General features: G+C 37.9%; 1 protein-coding gene across 1 annotated transcript; it reads left to right on the forward strand.

Annotated features, from left to right (window-relative positions):
* The first annotated feature begins 1,360 nt into the window (after positions 1 to 1,360).
* On the forward strand, positions 1,361 to 14,720 carry pcyt1bb (phosphate cytidylyltransferase 1, choline, beta b). The gene is made up of 8 exons (XM_036587834.1): positions 1,361 to 1,480; positions 8,958 to 9,057; positions 9,457 to 9,573; positions 9,934 to 10,085; positions 10,266 to 10,344; positions 10,961 to 11,103; positions 11,212 to 11,400; positions 13,548 to 14,720. The coding sequence occupies exons 1-8, from the start codon at positions 1,412 to 1,414 to the stop codon at positions 13,665 to 13,667; spliced, it is 969 nt and encodes a 322-aa protein (XP_036443727.1). The 5' UTR covers positions 1,361 to 1,411; the 3' UTR covers positions 13,668 to 14,720.
* The last annotated feature ends 450 nt before the right edge of the window (positions 14,721 to 15,170 follow it).

Raw genomic sequence — 15,170 nt, forward strand, 5'->3', positions numbered from 1 at the left:
GTTACACAGTTATTAAGTTTAGAGGGCAATTACTTTTTACATGGATGATAATGGGTGTTGCCAAACTTCTTTCTTTCAGTGATTTAAAACTTTTTAAAAACTGTGCTTTTTTTATATTTCCTCATATTCTCCCTCCTCCATCAGTAAAATAGTCTTACTACAACATACACTGAAAAAAAAGAAAAGTCAAGTCAGCTTGAAAAATCATGAGAAACTTTCAAAGCCCATGCAGGTCACATGAGTTCATTCACCTTTTCATTCTTTCTTGGACATTTAAGCAACTTTGTGGTACCTGAGTGGGACAACCATCTGCCTACCTGCTCATCAAGCAATCGTGAAGTTCAAATCCCGGCAAGAAAAACTCAGAAGAAAAAAGTCTCAGAAGAGGAAGGCTTCACCCCCCCTGGCTGGGGGCACTGTGTCATCAGGTGGCTGAGAATTAGCAATGACTAAACTGGACAATGAACTGAGTAAAGGCTCACCAAAGTTACACACTGCTGCATTTTTCTTGGTTTCATCCCATGCAGACAATAAATGATGTAAACTCTAATTATCCTAACTCATACACTTTTTACTTACTCATTAGACTTATTAATAAGCAGGTTTCTTTTGTGTCTACATCGGAACAGTTTTAGTGTAAGATGAACCTGAATCACAATTTCTTGTCTTTTTCTTTTAAGCTAAACTCAGTGGTACATTGAAAGGTAAATGCTAACAGCACTATCACTTACTGTCTAAACCATCACATTTCAATAGCAAACAAAAATTCAGTCAGTCAATAATATGATCAAACTTCAGGTGCCTGAGAGCAGATAACATTCCCTCTTTTATTTCCATTATTTAGTCATTTTTACATATTATTTTAAGGGGTTAATCTCAGTTTCTACTTGAGTTTGAGGGACCTCAAAAGACGATAGTAGCTCAAGAAAAAAAAAATCAATAAGAAATATTAATCAAAAATGATCAGACAGTTGTTTATTATCATTTGTATTTAAAAGTAAAAACGAATGCATTGAGTCGTCACTAGTCTAATTAAACCATTAAACCATCTAATTAATGCCATCAGGTAACTCTACAGAATCTTTTGTGTGCTCACATTTCATTTTTATTGCTGTATAAGTAAATGAATTAGAGTGGGGCATGTGATCAGACTGGGCCCCCAGTGATTTCCCTGTAGCGCAGAGCGTCAGAGGTGAGTCTTACTGTTTTAGTTCCACTCCTCCTGCGTTAGGATTGGCTGGTTGTGTCTCTTCTCCTGCGCTTTGATTGGCTAGTAGTTCATCTTTGCCAGAAGTTCACCGCACTCCCAGCCAATCATAGCGCAGGAGTCGGGGCTTGTCCATAGTGAGTAATATAAAAACACAGCGCGTGCCTGAGGAGACCTCTGCGTGGAGAAACCCAAACCTCCAGCATGGTGAACAGGAGGCGACACGGTTCACGCGCACATTCACATCAGCGCCGCAGCCCTCCACCAGCCCAGGTAAAAACAGACCGCGCCTTCAGCTCCTTTACGGAGTTTCCTGCTGCTGTTCTTCATCCTTCTGTACAGACACAGTCCGCGGCGGAGATGATTAAAGGGGAATTCCACTGATTTTTCAAAGTTTCTGCGTAATTTAGTCGTTGAGCTGTAAACAAAGTCATTCAGAGTGATGTTTAAGGGTTCACTGTAGAGAAACTTACCCACACAGATGTCTTTACAGTGGTGATAGGAACCAGGTGTCACAATGTCTACAACACAAAAATATAAAATATACAGTTTTATTTACTATACAAAATGAGTGTCTTTTGAGTGTTTATAAGTAATGTTGATAATGTAAAACTGAAAAAAAGACTTCTCCTCTCAGCCATTAATGGATTAAAACACATTTTAAGTCAAAATCTTAACCGAAAACTAATAAAATAATCTCCAGCTTTAGGTGGCATATTCTTAGGCATTTCATGTTAGAACTTTCTGTGAGGGAGCTTTTAGAGGCATTAAACTCTTCAGACGTCTGGCTCCTGTCACCACCACTGTAAACAATTCTGACTCTGTAAGTATCTCTAGAGTGGAGCACTTCACACCAAACCATTTGAATGACTTTTTTACATCTTGATGATTTTTATTATGCAGAAATTTTAAAAGTGGTGGAATTCCACTCCTGTGCCTCAGTGAGTTACAATACAGTAACAAGTTAGACTTTTTGTAGCTTAACTCTTCATCTTTTGTCAAGTCAGCTTCAACGTATAACAATAATCTAGCTTTTATCACTGACAACTCTTTTTTGAGTTTTGTTTAGGTTTAAGGCTGCGTGATGATATCACAATCATATTGGTATCTACAAATAATTGTTTTTAGAAAATTATCAGCATTTGATAGATTTTTACATTGCACTCATAATTCATTTCAAAATTTAATGATGCATTTATTGTGTTGTGGAGGAGCAGAATGTTTAGGTGACACTGGGCTGCTGTGATAAAATGTATTTATTTGTGTATTTTACTGTACATTTTATACCCTATTAGCATTTCTCTGTAAGGCTAATCTAAGTAGGTCTAGACTCAGTTTCTACATTTTAAATTTTAATGTATCGGCTTCCACAGATATGGACATAAAAAATGTAGGATATCAGCATTGGCCTTGAATTCACATATCAGTGCATCCCTGGTGAAGTCAAAAGTCTTTTCCAGTGATTCACATTTTAATAATTATGTGACTTTTTTTAATACAAATTATTTAAATATATAAATAATAGTGTTTGGAATTCTGGACCAGTGCCGATATCTAATATTTTTCAGGTACAAATCAAAACTACCTGGATTTGCATTACAGAGAAATATAACCTTTATTTATGTTGTTTTACAAAATCAGTAAAATGAATAAAATGCTGATATTTTATCACAATAACCCAACATCACCAAAAATATCTGCACTTCCAGACTGCAATCAGTACATCATCAACTACTGGTTTAAAACATAAGTTAAATCTAATCATCTGTTCGATGCAGATGAATTTGATTTGACAATGATCTGCTGACATGGATATGATTCCAATATCATTGTGCATCCCTAACAAATAAATACATACACACAGTTGTATGCAAAAGTTTGAACTCCTAAGTCAAATGATATATTGAATTTATAAGTCAAAATAAGTAAAAACATCCTCTACAGAGAACAAACTTAAATATGTCATTTTTTCTGCAAGTTGTAATTGACAGTTTCTATTGATTTGCAGAATTTAATATACTGGGAAAAAGGAAACGTTAAATATAAAATGCGCCATAACCATTGCTCAGGCCACATATTATATTTTATCTGCCCCCCAACATGCAAGCAAATAAACAGTAATTGTGCATTAAAATGTGCAGAAGTGTTTGCTCTGTAGACGATTCACTAATTGTCACTTAGAAAATCAACAAAGCATATAATTTGACCATGTGACTGGAAGACTGTTCCAACTAAACCGCACCTTCAGTCTATTACACTTAATACACGTAATGAAGATTATCACTTTATGTGTACAAAAACTTGTATAAAACTTTACTGAAGTATTATTACATAGTAACTCTTTATCCATTTAAATTATAGATTATAGTTCATGTTATGTGTGTGTGTGTGTGTGTGTGTGTGTGTGTGTGTGTGTGTGTTTAATTGTAATCCAAATTAACTGACAAAAGGCAAAATGAAATTTTTAATTTTTAATGTTGGATGCTGTTTTTACAGTACTTGGCATTTGTATACACTGCTTGAACATTCATTCAGGTCTGATTTGTAGTCATTCCTACAACACATGGTCTTCTGTGATAATGCTGTGGAGTAAATCAATAAAACTCTTACATAATATTTGTGTGCACACGAGTAGTTTGCTCATCCGAGTCAGCTCCATCTAAGACTTGCTCTACCATGCAGTGGCCCACAGTTAACATGCAGTGGGGCACAGTTAGCATGCAGTGGGGCACTGTTAACATACAGTGGGGCACAGTTAACCCCTTAAATGGCCAGGGCCCACCAGCAGGCCCAAAGTTTCATTACACAATTCTATAACCTAAGCATAACTCAGCCAGATTACATTGAAGTCCCTGTAGTTACTGAACCATAAGCCTTAGAATGTAATAAGCCTGGGATTTTAAGGGCTTAACATGCAGTGAGGCACAGTTAACATGCAGTGGAGCACAGGTAACATATAGTGGGGCACAGGTAAGATGCAGAGGGTCACAGGTAACATGCAGTGGGGCACAGATAACACGCTGTGGGGCACACTCATCAGTATGAATTTGCACAGTTATTTTATTTTGCCTCTCTTTGTACAACCCCATTTCCAAAAAAGTTGGGATGCTGTACAGAATGTAAATAAAGATAGAATGCATTGATATGCAAATCATGTAAACCATATTTTTAAAGGAAAATTCTACAAAGACAACATATCAAATGTTGAAACTGAGACATTTTATTGTTTTTGGAAGAACATATGCCCATTTTGAATTTGATGCCAATAACATGTTCCAAAAAAGTTGGGACTGGGACATGTTTACCATTGTGTTTCATCACCTCTTCTTTTAACAACAAGTGTTTGGTAACTGAGGAGACCAACTGCTGTAGTTTTGAGAGTGAAATGCTTCCCATTTTTGTTTGATATAGGATTTCAGCTGCTCAAAAGTTCGGGGTCTCCTTTGCCGTTTTTTTCATTTCATAATGCACCAAATGTTTTCAGTGGGTCACAGGTCTGGACTGCAGGCAGGTCAGTTTAGCACTGTGGTTTGTCACTGTCTTGCTGAAATAATCAAGGCCTTTCCTGAAAAAGACATTGTCTGGGTGGCAACATATGTTGCCAAAACCTGTATTTATTGTTCAGCATTAATGGTGCCTTCACAGATGTGCAAGTCACCCATGCCATGCGCACTAATGCACCTCTATACCATCATGAATACTGGCTTTTGAACTGTGTGCTGATAACAAGTTGAGTGGTCTTTAGCCCGGAGGACGCAGTGTCCATGATTTCCAAAGAGAATTTCAAATTTTGATTTGTCAGACCACAGGACACTTTTCCACATCCCCTCAGTCCATTTTAAATGAGCTCAGGCCCAGAGAAGGTGGCAGCATTCCTGGATCCTTTTTATATGACAACAAACTGTTTTCACAGACTGTGGTTTTCAGAAGTGTTTCTGTGCACATGCAGTGATTTATACTACAGAATTATGTCTGTTTTGAATGCAGTGCTGCCTGAGGACCCAAAGATCACAGCCAGCAAATACTGGATTTTGGTCTTGTTCCTTACATACAGAAATTTCTCCAGATTCTCTGAATCGTTTAATGATATTATATACCGTAGATGATGAAAAGCAAAAGTTCTTTGCTATTTTATGTTGAGTAATGTTATTCTTGAATTGTTTGCTTGTGCAGTCTTTCACAGAGTGGTGAACCCCTCCTCTTTACTTCTGAAAGACTCAGCCTCTCTGGGATGTTCTTTTTATAGCCAGTCATGTTACTGACCTGTTGCCAATCAACCACCAAGTGTTTTTTTAGCATTACACAACTTTACCAGCCTTTTATTTCCCCCTGTCCCAACTTTTTTGGAACGTGTTATTGGCATCAAATTCAAAATATACAATATAATCTCTCTGTTTCAACATTTGATATGTTGTCTTTATACTATTTTCAAACATAGGGTTTAAATGATTTGCACATCATTGCATTTTGTTTTTATTTACATTTTGCACAGCGTCCCAACTTTTTTGGAAATGGGGTTGTAATTCTGTAACGTTATGAAGATATTTCAATAGAAAATGCTTTTAGAAGTACCAGTTATCCATATGTTTACAATATATGGGCCTGTCATCTGTGTTGTTGTTACAGTGAAACTACATATTTAATTGAAATCTTTATGTAAACTGTGACGTTTTCCATGTTTATCTTCAACACATTTGTTCTTGTCCAATGTAAAGTTTATGTAGTCACTGTGTGGCTTGTTTGTGTTAACTGTACGACATGGTTTACATGACATTTCCATGCATCTAACCTGTAATAACTTCTGCACACAGAACTATATGTGACAGGACAACTCTGTGTGTCTCCACTTTGCCCATATTGACCATAAACAGGGTTTCAACATAAAATATCCAGATCCTCAGCCACTGAGTGCTATGAAATGCCTCTCACTCTTCTTGTTTGTCCTCTATTGGCTGTTCTTAGGATGTTCTCTCAACAGCTGATGGTCCAAAGGCCACTGACAACATCACAGAGTTAGAGTACATGTACATATTCTGTGTATTTATTGCGTGTCTGTGGAGCGTTTGTCATTGCAGTTTCTTATCTAATTCCAGATAGGAAGAACTGAGTGAACGAACATAGCAGTTATGTCAGAATTGTTCACAGTGGTGGTGAGCGCTACCATATGTCTGAATGCTTCTAAAAGCTATATTTATTTATTTTCCCAGATAGTTATTACATGAAATGGTTACTAATGTTGCCCGCTGCCTGAGATAGCTTCGAGATAAAATTTAAAACATATTTTTAAATCCAGTCTTAGTGGAATGGTACATGCAGGTTGTTATAAAGCAAGATAGTTCCCAAAGAATACTTATCTTTTTGGATTTACCACTATTTTACCATGATCAACATTATATAGAAAAACTCAGGACACATACAGTCATGTGGAAAAAGTAAGTACACCCCTGGTTTCGGTAACTGGTACTGCCCCTTTTGATAGAAACAAATTTATGTTGGCATTTCCTGTAACTGTCTACCAGTTCCTGGAATCTACTGGAAGAATTCTTTGCCTATTCCTTCATGCAAAGTTATTTTAACTGTACAGTGGTTTAGGGACTTCTTGCATGTACAGCCTGTTTCAAATCCCCCCACAGCATTTCAGTGGGTTTCAGATCTGGGCTTTACTAGACTCAATTACTTCCTTTTGAGCCATTCCTTGGTGGATTTACTAGTATGTTTGGGATCTTTATCCTGTCGAAAGGTCCACTTCTTCAGCTTTAGCTTTTGATCAGATGGCCTCACATTCTCCTTGACCAGGCCCTGATGCAGCAGAGCAGCCCCAAACCATAACATTTCCACCACCATGCCTTACCATTGGTATGACACTCTTCTGCTCAAATGCAGACTCATCTTTGACTCATCTGTCCAGAGCACATTGTTCCAGAAGTCCTAGTCCTTGCCTAGATATTGATTAGCAAACTTTAGCCTTGCCCTGATGTTCTTTTAGACAGCAATTGCTTCATCCTGGTGCGCCTCCCATGTAGGTTAAATTTGTGCAGTCTCTAATGGTACTTTGACATCCACAGTGGCAAGAGCTAATTGCAGATCCTGTGATGAAATTTTGAATTTTTCAAAGAATTTTGAATTTTTCAAAGAATTCATGATGAAATTCAAAATTTCATCATGAATTCTTAGAGACTTATTTTTGCATCTTATGGTCTGCTCTTGGGTTAAATGTGCTGCAACAGCCTGGCTTAGACATGTTAGCAGTGGTTTTAAATGTTTTCTACTTGTAGATAATCTTCCAGACAGTGGAAGGATTCATTTCCAAAATTTTGAAAACCTTTTTTAAACTCCTTCCCCGACTCATAGGCATCTACAACTTTCTTTCTGAAGGCCTCAGAAAACTCTTTAGATCTAGACATGATGATGCCACACACTCCAATAATGAAGAGAAAACCAGACCTGATATCTGAGGTTTAAACAAGACAAGTTCTTCCCACATATTCTCTAATGGTGTTCTGATCATTCGCACCTGATTGGGTGCACCTGATTTCAAATTGACACATTTGAAGAAGTGAATTATATAGGGGTGTACTTACTTCTTCACATGACTGTATGTAGGCTCACTGGTTGTTTTGAATAGTAAACAAAATGGCTATAATCTGAACTGGTTTCTCTATAATGTACCATTTCACATCATACCACTTTGAATGATTCTGTCTGAATTATGCAGAAATTTTGAAAAAAATCTAGGGAGTTGCCCTTTCAGTCTTATACCTGGTGCCCCACAGCTCAGAACAGTTTCATGTATCCCCTGCCCCGGAGAACCTGATTCAGCTTATCAGCGAATTATCAAACTCTTCATGAGAAGGAGAAGGTGTGTTGAGGCTGCGAGTAGTGCTGTGGCCTAGAGAAATTATCTTTATGGCAGTAGGAGACTGTATCATTAGTTATGGCCATTTAAATGCTTGGCAGACTATTATCAGGTCAGAGCACGCAGTCCAACTCTGCCCAGCATAATCCTGCCTCTAATGACCTGACACAATATCTCTCTCTCTCTCTCTCTCTCTCTCTCTCTCTCTCTCTCTCTCTCTCTCTCTCTCTCTCTCTTTCACTCTCTCTGCGGAAAGTAAACACTGCTGAAGGCCAGACCACACTGACCCAACAAAGGCCAGCATGCCCAAACACTGAGTTGGTTTGACAATGATACCTGGGTGTCATTGTTGAAAGTCTGTAGGCTATTTTGCTCATTCACACTGATCTAGAATGTTCTCCACTCTCACACTGTTCTAGATTGTTCTCACCATTCACACTGTTCTAGAATGTTATCCCAATTCATGCTGCTCTAGAATTATCTCCTCATTCACACTGTTCTAGAATGTTATCCCAATTAATGCTGCTCTAGAATTATCTCCTCATTCACACTGTTCTCCTCCATTCACGCTGTTCTAGAATGTTCTTCCCATTCACACTGATCTAGACTGTTCTACCCATTCACACTGTTATAGACTATTGTCCTCATCTACAGTGTCCTAGAATATTTTCCCAGTTCTAGACTGTTCAATATTTTTCCCGGTTCTAGACTGTTCAATTCACACAAGTTTGTTTTGTTTAGCAGTTTTCTTAACATTCTAAAACTACTGCCAACCCCAGAATGTTGGTGTTTGTCGATGTTTGCTGGGTTGATTTCTGTTAGACACAATTCAGGTTTTACGTTTTCTGTTTGGCACTGGAAACGATGAAATCCATGTAAAATCTCTTTTGACAGACTCTGAGACAACCAGCAGTCTTTGCTAAAGCATCAGGCTCTGATTCTGATGTCCCTCATGATAAGCTGACCTTAGCCCAGGCCCGGCGGGGCACTCCTGGTAAGGCCAATTCTCTTTTCCTCATAGGTGGACTGATAGATTTCTTGGTAGAGCTGAACTTTGTTGGAACATGGAACAGTGTGCAGGGCAGAGACTGAGGTGATGAATGCTGCAATCTTAAAAATAAGGGTTCCAAAAAAGGATTTTAAAGCAATGCCAAAAAAGAACCACAATTGATTCCCTAAAAATGGCTCTTTTAAAGATTTTTTCTTGTAAATGAGATGTGTGAGTGTGAAGAATCTATTTAAAGTTTAAAAAAAACTCTACAAAATGTAAAGGTATACCAATTAAGATATTTTCCTAGAACCATATGTCAATCAACCAAGAACCATTAAAGAACCTATTTTTTAAAAGTATATGGAAACAGTGAGCTTTCTAGTAACGTCCCTTCTCCTCCAGCTCACCGGCCTGTGAGAGTCTACGCTGATGGAATCTTTGACCTCTTCCACTCTGGCCACGCACGAGCTCTAATGCAAGCCAAGAATCTGTTCCCCAACACACACTTGATTGTTGGAGGTGAGCTACACACACATAAACAGCTCACAGACACACTGACTACCAGCAGAGAAACATGAGTCTTCTGCCTAATTTGAAACATTTACACCAGGGGTGTCCAATCTTATCTGCAAAGGGCCTGTGTGGCTGCAGGTTTTCACTCCAAACAATGATTCTACTTCTTTAATTAATGGTCAGTCTTCAAACTACTGATCATGTGAGCTCCTGCTTGGTTGGAATGAAAACCTGCAGCCACACCAGCCCCCTGATCTACACCAGACAGCCCTGATCTACACCAAGTTTAAATGAGGCCTAATAAAGCTTTGACTTGCACTGTAGAAAACAAGCATATTTAATCATATCTGTGCATATCTGTCTCAGTATGTAATGACGAGCTGACACATAAGTATAAAGGCTACACAGTGATGACTGAAGCTGAGCGCTACGAGGCCCTCATCCACTGCCGCTACGTAGACGAGGTTGTCCGCAATGCCCCATGGACCCTCACACCTGAGTTCCTGAAGAGGCATAGGGTCAGTAGAGTGCTGTGCAATCACATTCCTCAACCAGCATACAACTGTGCATTTTATTGATTATTGACACTGTCAAGAACTGTCAGCCCAGAGCTGGTTGGTGTCTGATGCCACATTAACAAGATTTTCAAATGCTTAATCTAAATTTACTGACATGCAGCAGTTGTTTCATTTATACAGATTGACTTTGTAGCCCATGATGATATCCCATACACTTCTGCTGGATCAGATGATGTCTACAAACATATCAAAGCAGCAGGTAGGGACAGACCCTGCATTTCCCTGAACCAGACGTTATATGCAGCTATGAATAACACAAAACTGTGACAGTGTGCACTGTGGCAATGTGACAAATGCATCATGGAGAATAGATATTCTAGTAATTATGCTGTTATGCAATGACATTTTTTGAACACTAAAGTTTGCAATCAGCACCATCAACAACTCACTCCTGCACTTTTCCTGCCACCTAGCTCTACTGTTGTCAGAAAGTTGTGCAACAACATTATTTTAGTCATAATTTTTAGATGATGGACCTGGCTTAATGCTCACTCACGTTTAGCAGGCTGAAGATTCACCACCGTGCTGTTAGCACTCAAATAGCTTTTGCTGCTTCACATCAATGACATTGTGTGTCTTTGTTCTTCGTTTGAATTTTGTTTTAATTTTTTTTGTTTTGTTTTTGAGAATATCAAGTCATGAACCATTGTGAATCGAATCGAATCATAGGCAGAGTGTATTGATACATCCCTATTTATACGTTTTCTCTTACATTTGAACTCTAAATTTTGATTATCAGTCATCTTTGTTTAATTTTGAGGGAGGTAAATAATTAAATGGACCAAATGTCTCTGGTGGGTTTGTGTGTCTGTTAGGAATGTTTGTAGCCACTCAGAGGACAGAAGGCATCTCCACCTCTGACCTTATCACACGTATAGTCCGAGACTATGACGTCTACGTCAGACGGAACCTCCAGAGAGGCTACACAGCCCGGGAACTGAACGTTGGTTTTATCAATGTAAGAATCCTTAAATATACTTGTAGGAAAAACCTTTAACCTTTGTTTGGCTTTTTTTGTACCCCATTTTTGAGTTTTACTAACTTTTTGCTGACTTCACATTTACAGGAGAAAAAGTATCGTCTGCAGAACCAGGTAGATAAGATGAAGGAGACGGTGAGGACGGTGGAGGAGAAGTCCAAACACTTAGTACACCGCGTAGAGGAGAAGAGCCACGACCTCATCTTCAAATGGGAGGAAAAATCTAGAGAGTTTATTGGGAACTTTCTGGAACTCTTTGGTCCTGATGGAGCGTGGGTGAGTGTATGAGGGTGCTACAGTATGAAATGGACATCCACTCCTTATTCAGGTCCTGACCTATTCAGTAATGAGATTTGGAGATTTGAGGCTGTTTCTGACTACTTTCTTGTATGAAGTGAATAAGGGACTTTAGGTAGATTACAGAACAAAAATGTCCAGTAACCTTATTAGCAGAGGTGGGTAAAGTGGCTTAAGCCCATGCTCAAATAAACCTATTGGTACTTCAGTGAAATAACTAAAAAAAAACATACATTACCAAAAAAAAACCTGGGTAGAAATTGTACAAAAGTGTAAAAGTGAAACTGTAGTGAAATGTCTTAATACATCCAGAAACTACCAGCACAGGAACCGAAGTTTGGATCTGATAATCACAAATACATACTAAATCTGAAAAGAAAGAGGTGTGAGCAACCACAAAGCAGTCTACATGTTTTCAACAAAATGACACAGAGAAATTACATACAAAAAGTAACTTTTTACTGTCGTAATCAAACGTTAATGACCAATGACAATTGAGAATAAAGTACAAATCCATCCTAACCTTGTTTAGTACCTGTAACTGTCTTGATGTTACTAGTTATTTGCTGCTCCAAGTGCTGTTGAAAAGGCTTGTAGAGCTCCGACTCAGCAGCCTCAAAATGATATCGTTTGTTGACATGGAGACCTCCTAGGCCTGCCCCAGTGATCGTTTCAAAAGTTCTTTTATAATTCAGTTAAAACATTCACAGATAATATAGGGATTGTTTGAAAAGCAAACTTACCATTTACAGTTAAAGTAGCCCCAGTAACAATATACTGATCTTCAAAATAGTGATGCTTAAATTTCCCACAATTTAAAGTCTACCAGAGCCAGGTTTCAAGCAAATGTGTCCTGGCTGTTGGACATTGCTCATTGGATCAGTGTTTGTGACTGACATGGAACTGTTGGAACTAAGTTTGGACTGTTTATCTATCTGTGTGTGGTCACTGTTGCATGTTCTGCTGTTTGTCTCTGACCTGCTCTGTTTGTTACTGATATTTGTATGGAGCACAGGTTAAGCTTCTCAGGTGACTGTAAACACTATATTGTAGTCAAAAGGTGCATCAGGACAAGTGTTACAGGACTGGGTCATATAACATATTCTGCTGATATCAACCCAATATCAATATCCATGGATACCTAGGAATCAATTGTAACACTTCATTTACATGTATTGCATACTTCCAATGTTAAAGGGAAAATGAACAGCTTTTTAAAAAATGTGTGCATAATTAAGTGTTTGAGATCATTCAGAGTGGTTTGATGTGAAATTATAGACTTCACAGTGGTGGTGAAATATCTGCCTGCCAGGAATGGATTTTAAAATACACTTTAGACCAAAATCTTTTAAAAGTCATAGACCACTGAACGTGTGCGTCATTCCGTAGTGGCTGTTGTGCCATATTTGGATTTAAGCTTGATTTCTCTATGGCAAAAATGAATGTTTTGTCCTGTGTGCATTTTCTCCTGAATATCACTGGATCCTCTGAATTACGAGGTTGATAAACAGTTATATTACTAATATTGCTACATGCAAGCTAATGCTGCTATGCAATTTTTGTTATGTCACTAAGCTACACGGAAGTAATTTGTATCACTTTGTGGTTTGTCAGTCTTCTATAAGGATGACTAGAAGAGTATTAAAAGATGTGAAAACCACTTTCAGTCGGTCATATTGCGCAGTGTAGCTTGAGTGCAGGTCAGCTTGTAGGGCTAAGTAACCACACTGACAATGCATGCTAGTTTGCATGTTTTTTAAGGAGGCTGCCAGTCTAATGATGTCATTCAGTGTGCAGTAGCATTCACTTGCATGTAGCAATATACATATTTCACTCTTTAATGACCTCGTAATTCAAAGGATCCAGTGATATTCGAGAGAAAAATGCTTATAGGACAATACGTATCAGCTTTGAAGCATTTTTGATAATCACAGGATGCGACGGGCAATTTTTGAAAACCCCATTCAGTTTTCTTATAGAGAAATTACTTTTAGACCTGGAGTTCCTTATATGGGCATAAGAGCATGGCGTCGACTACAGTGGTCTATAAAACAATGTCTCGGGCATCATTGTCGTTCACTTTGATCTCTGAGATTTTCTACCACTTTCCGCTGTTCTTTTGGCAGCATATGATCCAAGAGAGGAGTGGTCGTGTGCTCCAGGCTCTGTCTCCATACCAGTCTCCCCGCAGCTCACCCAGCAGCAGCCCCACTAGAGGGCGCTCTTGCTCTCCCCCAACCTACTGACCCCTATCACCACCAGCTAAAGGAGCCCCCATCTTTAGCAGTGAGGGAGACAATGAGAAGCAGTAAATGTGCACACATACACACACACACACACACACGTATATACAGAGGCACTAAAAAGTATTTGGACTCTATAACCCTTTAACCATTGGTGAAAGTCTTTAGTTACTTCATAAAATAGTTAGCAAAATCATATTTGTTTCTGAGAGAAACACTTTAAGCACATCAAACTGATGGTAGAGTTTTTGGCTGACAAAAAAAAAAGAATTCTAACCGGACAGCACTAAGATTTCTGTAAAGTGCAGATGTGGAAATGGCTTGGGGCTGTTTCTCTTGTGTTTATGGGATCAATAACTCAGAAGCATTCAAAGACATTTAGGGTGCAAAGCTTTAGAAGTCTGCAAAGAAACTGCTTAAACAATAATGATCTGAAACACACCAGCCATGTTTTCAAAGTATACTTTGCCAAAAAATGCCACTCGGTTTTATGTTTTGTCTCCTCACACAATGAACTCAATATATTTTGAAGTATGGAACAAATGTCCAAATACTTTTTGTGACCACTATATTACAAACAGTGAAATCCAAAAGTCTGAGATCACATTTTTCACTGAAACCTGGAAATAAACAGCAGCAAATTGTAGAATCCTGAAAAATTTAAAACAAAGAAAAGTTATGACAAAAATAAAGAAGAACTAAATTCTGCACTATTTCTAGGTCACTATTTACACTGAAGCAAATTAGTGAAACTGACCATTTTAAGGCCTTTGTACAAAGATTTTTTTTAGTTTTAAAAAAAAAGATTTTTTTAGTTTTATTCCTTCCTTTGAAACACGTTTAGACGGCTCCCAGCTGGGTTTGATCTACTGATCAGAGGCTTTTGCTCAGACTTATGGAATTCATGCCAGCTCAAGTGCACATTAAAGCAAAAAGGGGACCAAATACCAAATACTAAGAAATTCTGAATTTTATTTAAACATTCAAAGATTCTACTTTCTACTTAAATTGTCATGCTAATAGCATAATTTGTAATGAAAAACTCTGTATTCAAAAGAATGCAAAATAGACTTTTTAGTGGTCTCAGACATTTGGACCCCACACACACACACACACATACATATATATATATATATATATATATATATATATATATATATATATATATATATATAGATATATATTTAATAATAGACAAGTACGCACTCACACAAAACCAGTTTGCTGCATTCCAGTTTCACTTACTATTTGTTTAGAACTAAGCACTGCCTGTGAAATTACATTGACACTACATTGTAATTTTGATACATTACTACTATGATTGGTATTTATTGATGTGATTTTGTATTTATTGATTCTGTTGAGTAACTCAATAAGGTGTACTTGAATGAGCTCCAACATTTGTAATGGTATGCTTTTAAAAATGGAATAAACCACAACTCTTGACTAACAGCCATCCACAAACACAATTCCTCAACATATTCATCAGAAAGAAAAAGTGTCCAA

The sequence above is a fragment of the Colossoma macropomum genome, unplaced genomic scaffold (genome assembly GCF_904425465.1).
Source record: "Colossoma macropomum unplaced genomic scaffold, Colossoma_macropomum, whole genome shotgun sequence".
In the NCBI taxonomy this organism is placed as follows: Eukaryota; Metazoa; Chordata; class Actinopteri; order Characiformes; family Serrasalmidae; genus Colossoma; species Colossoma macropomum.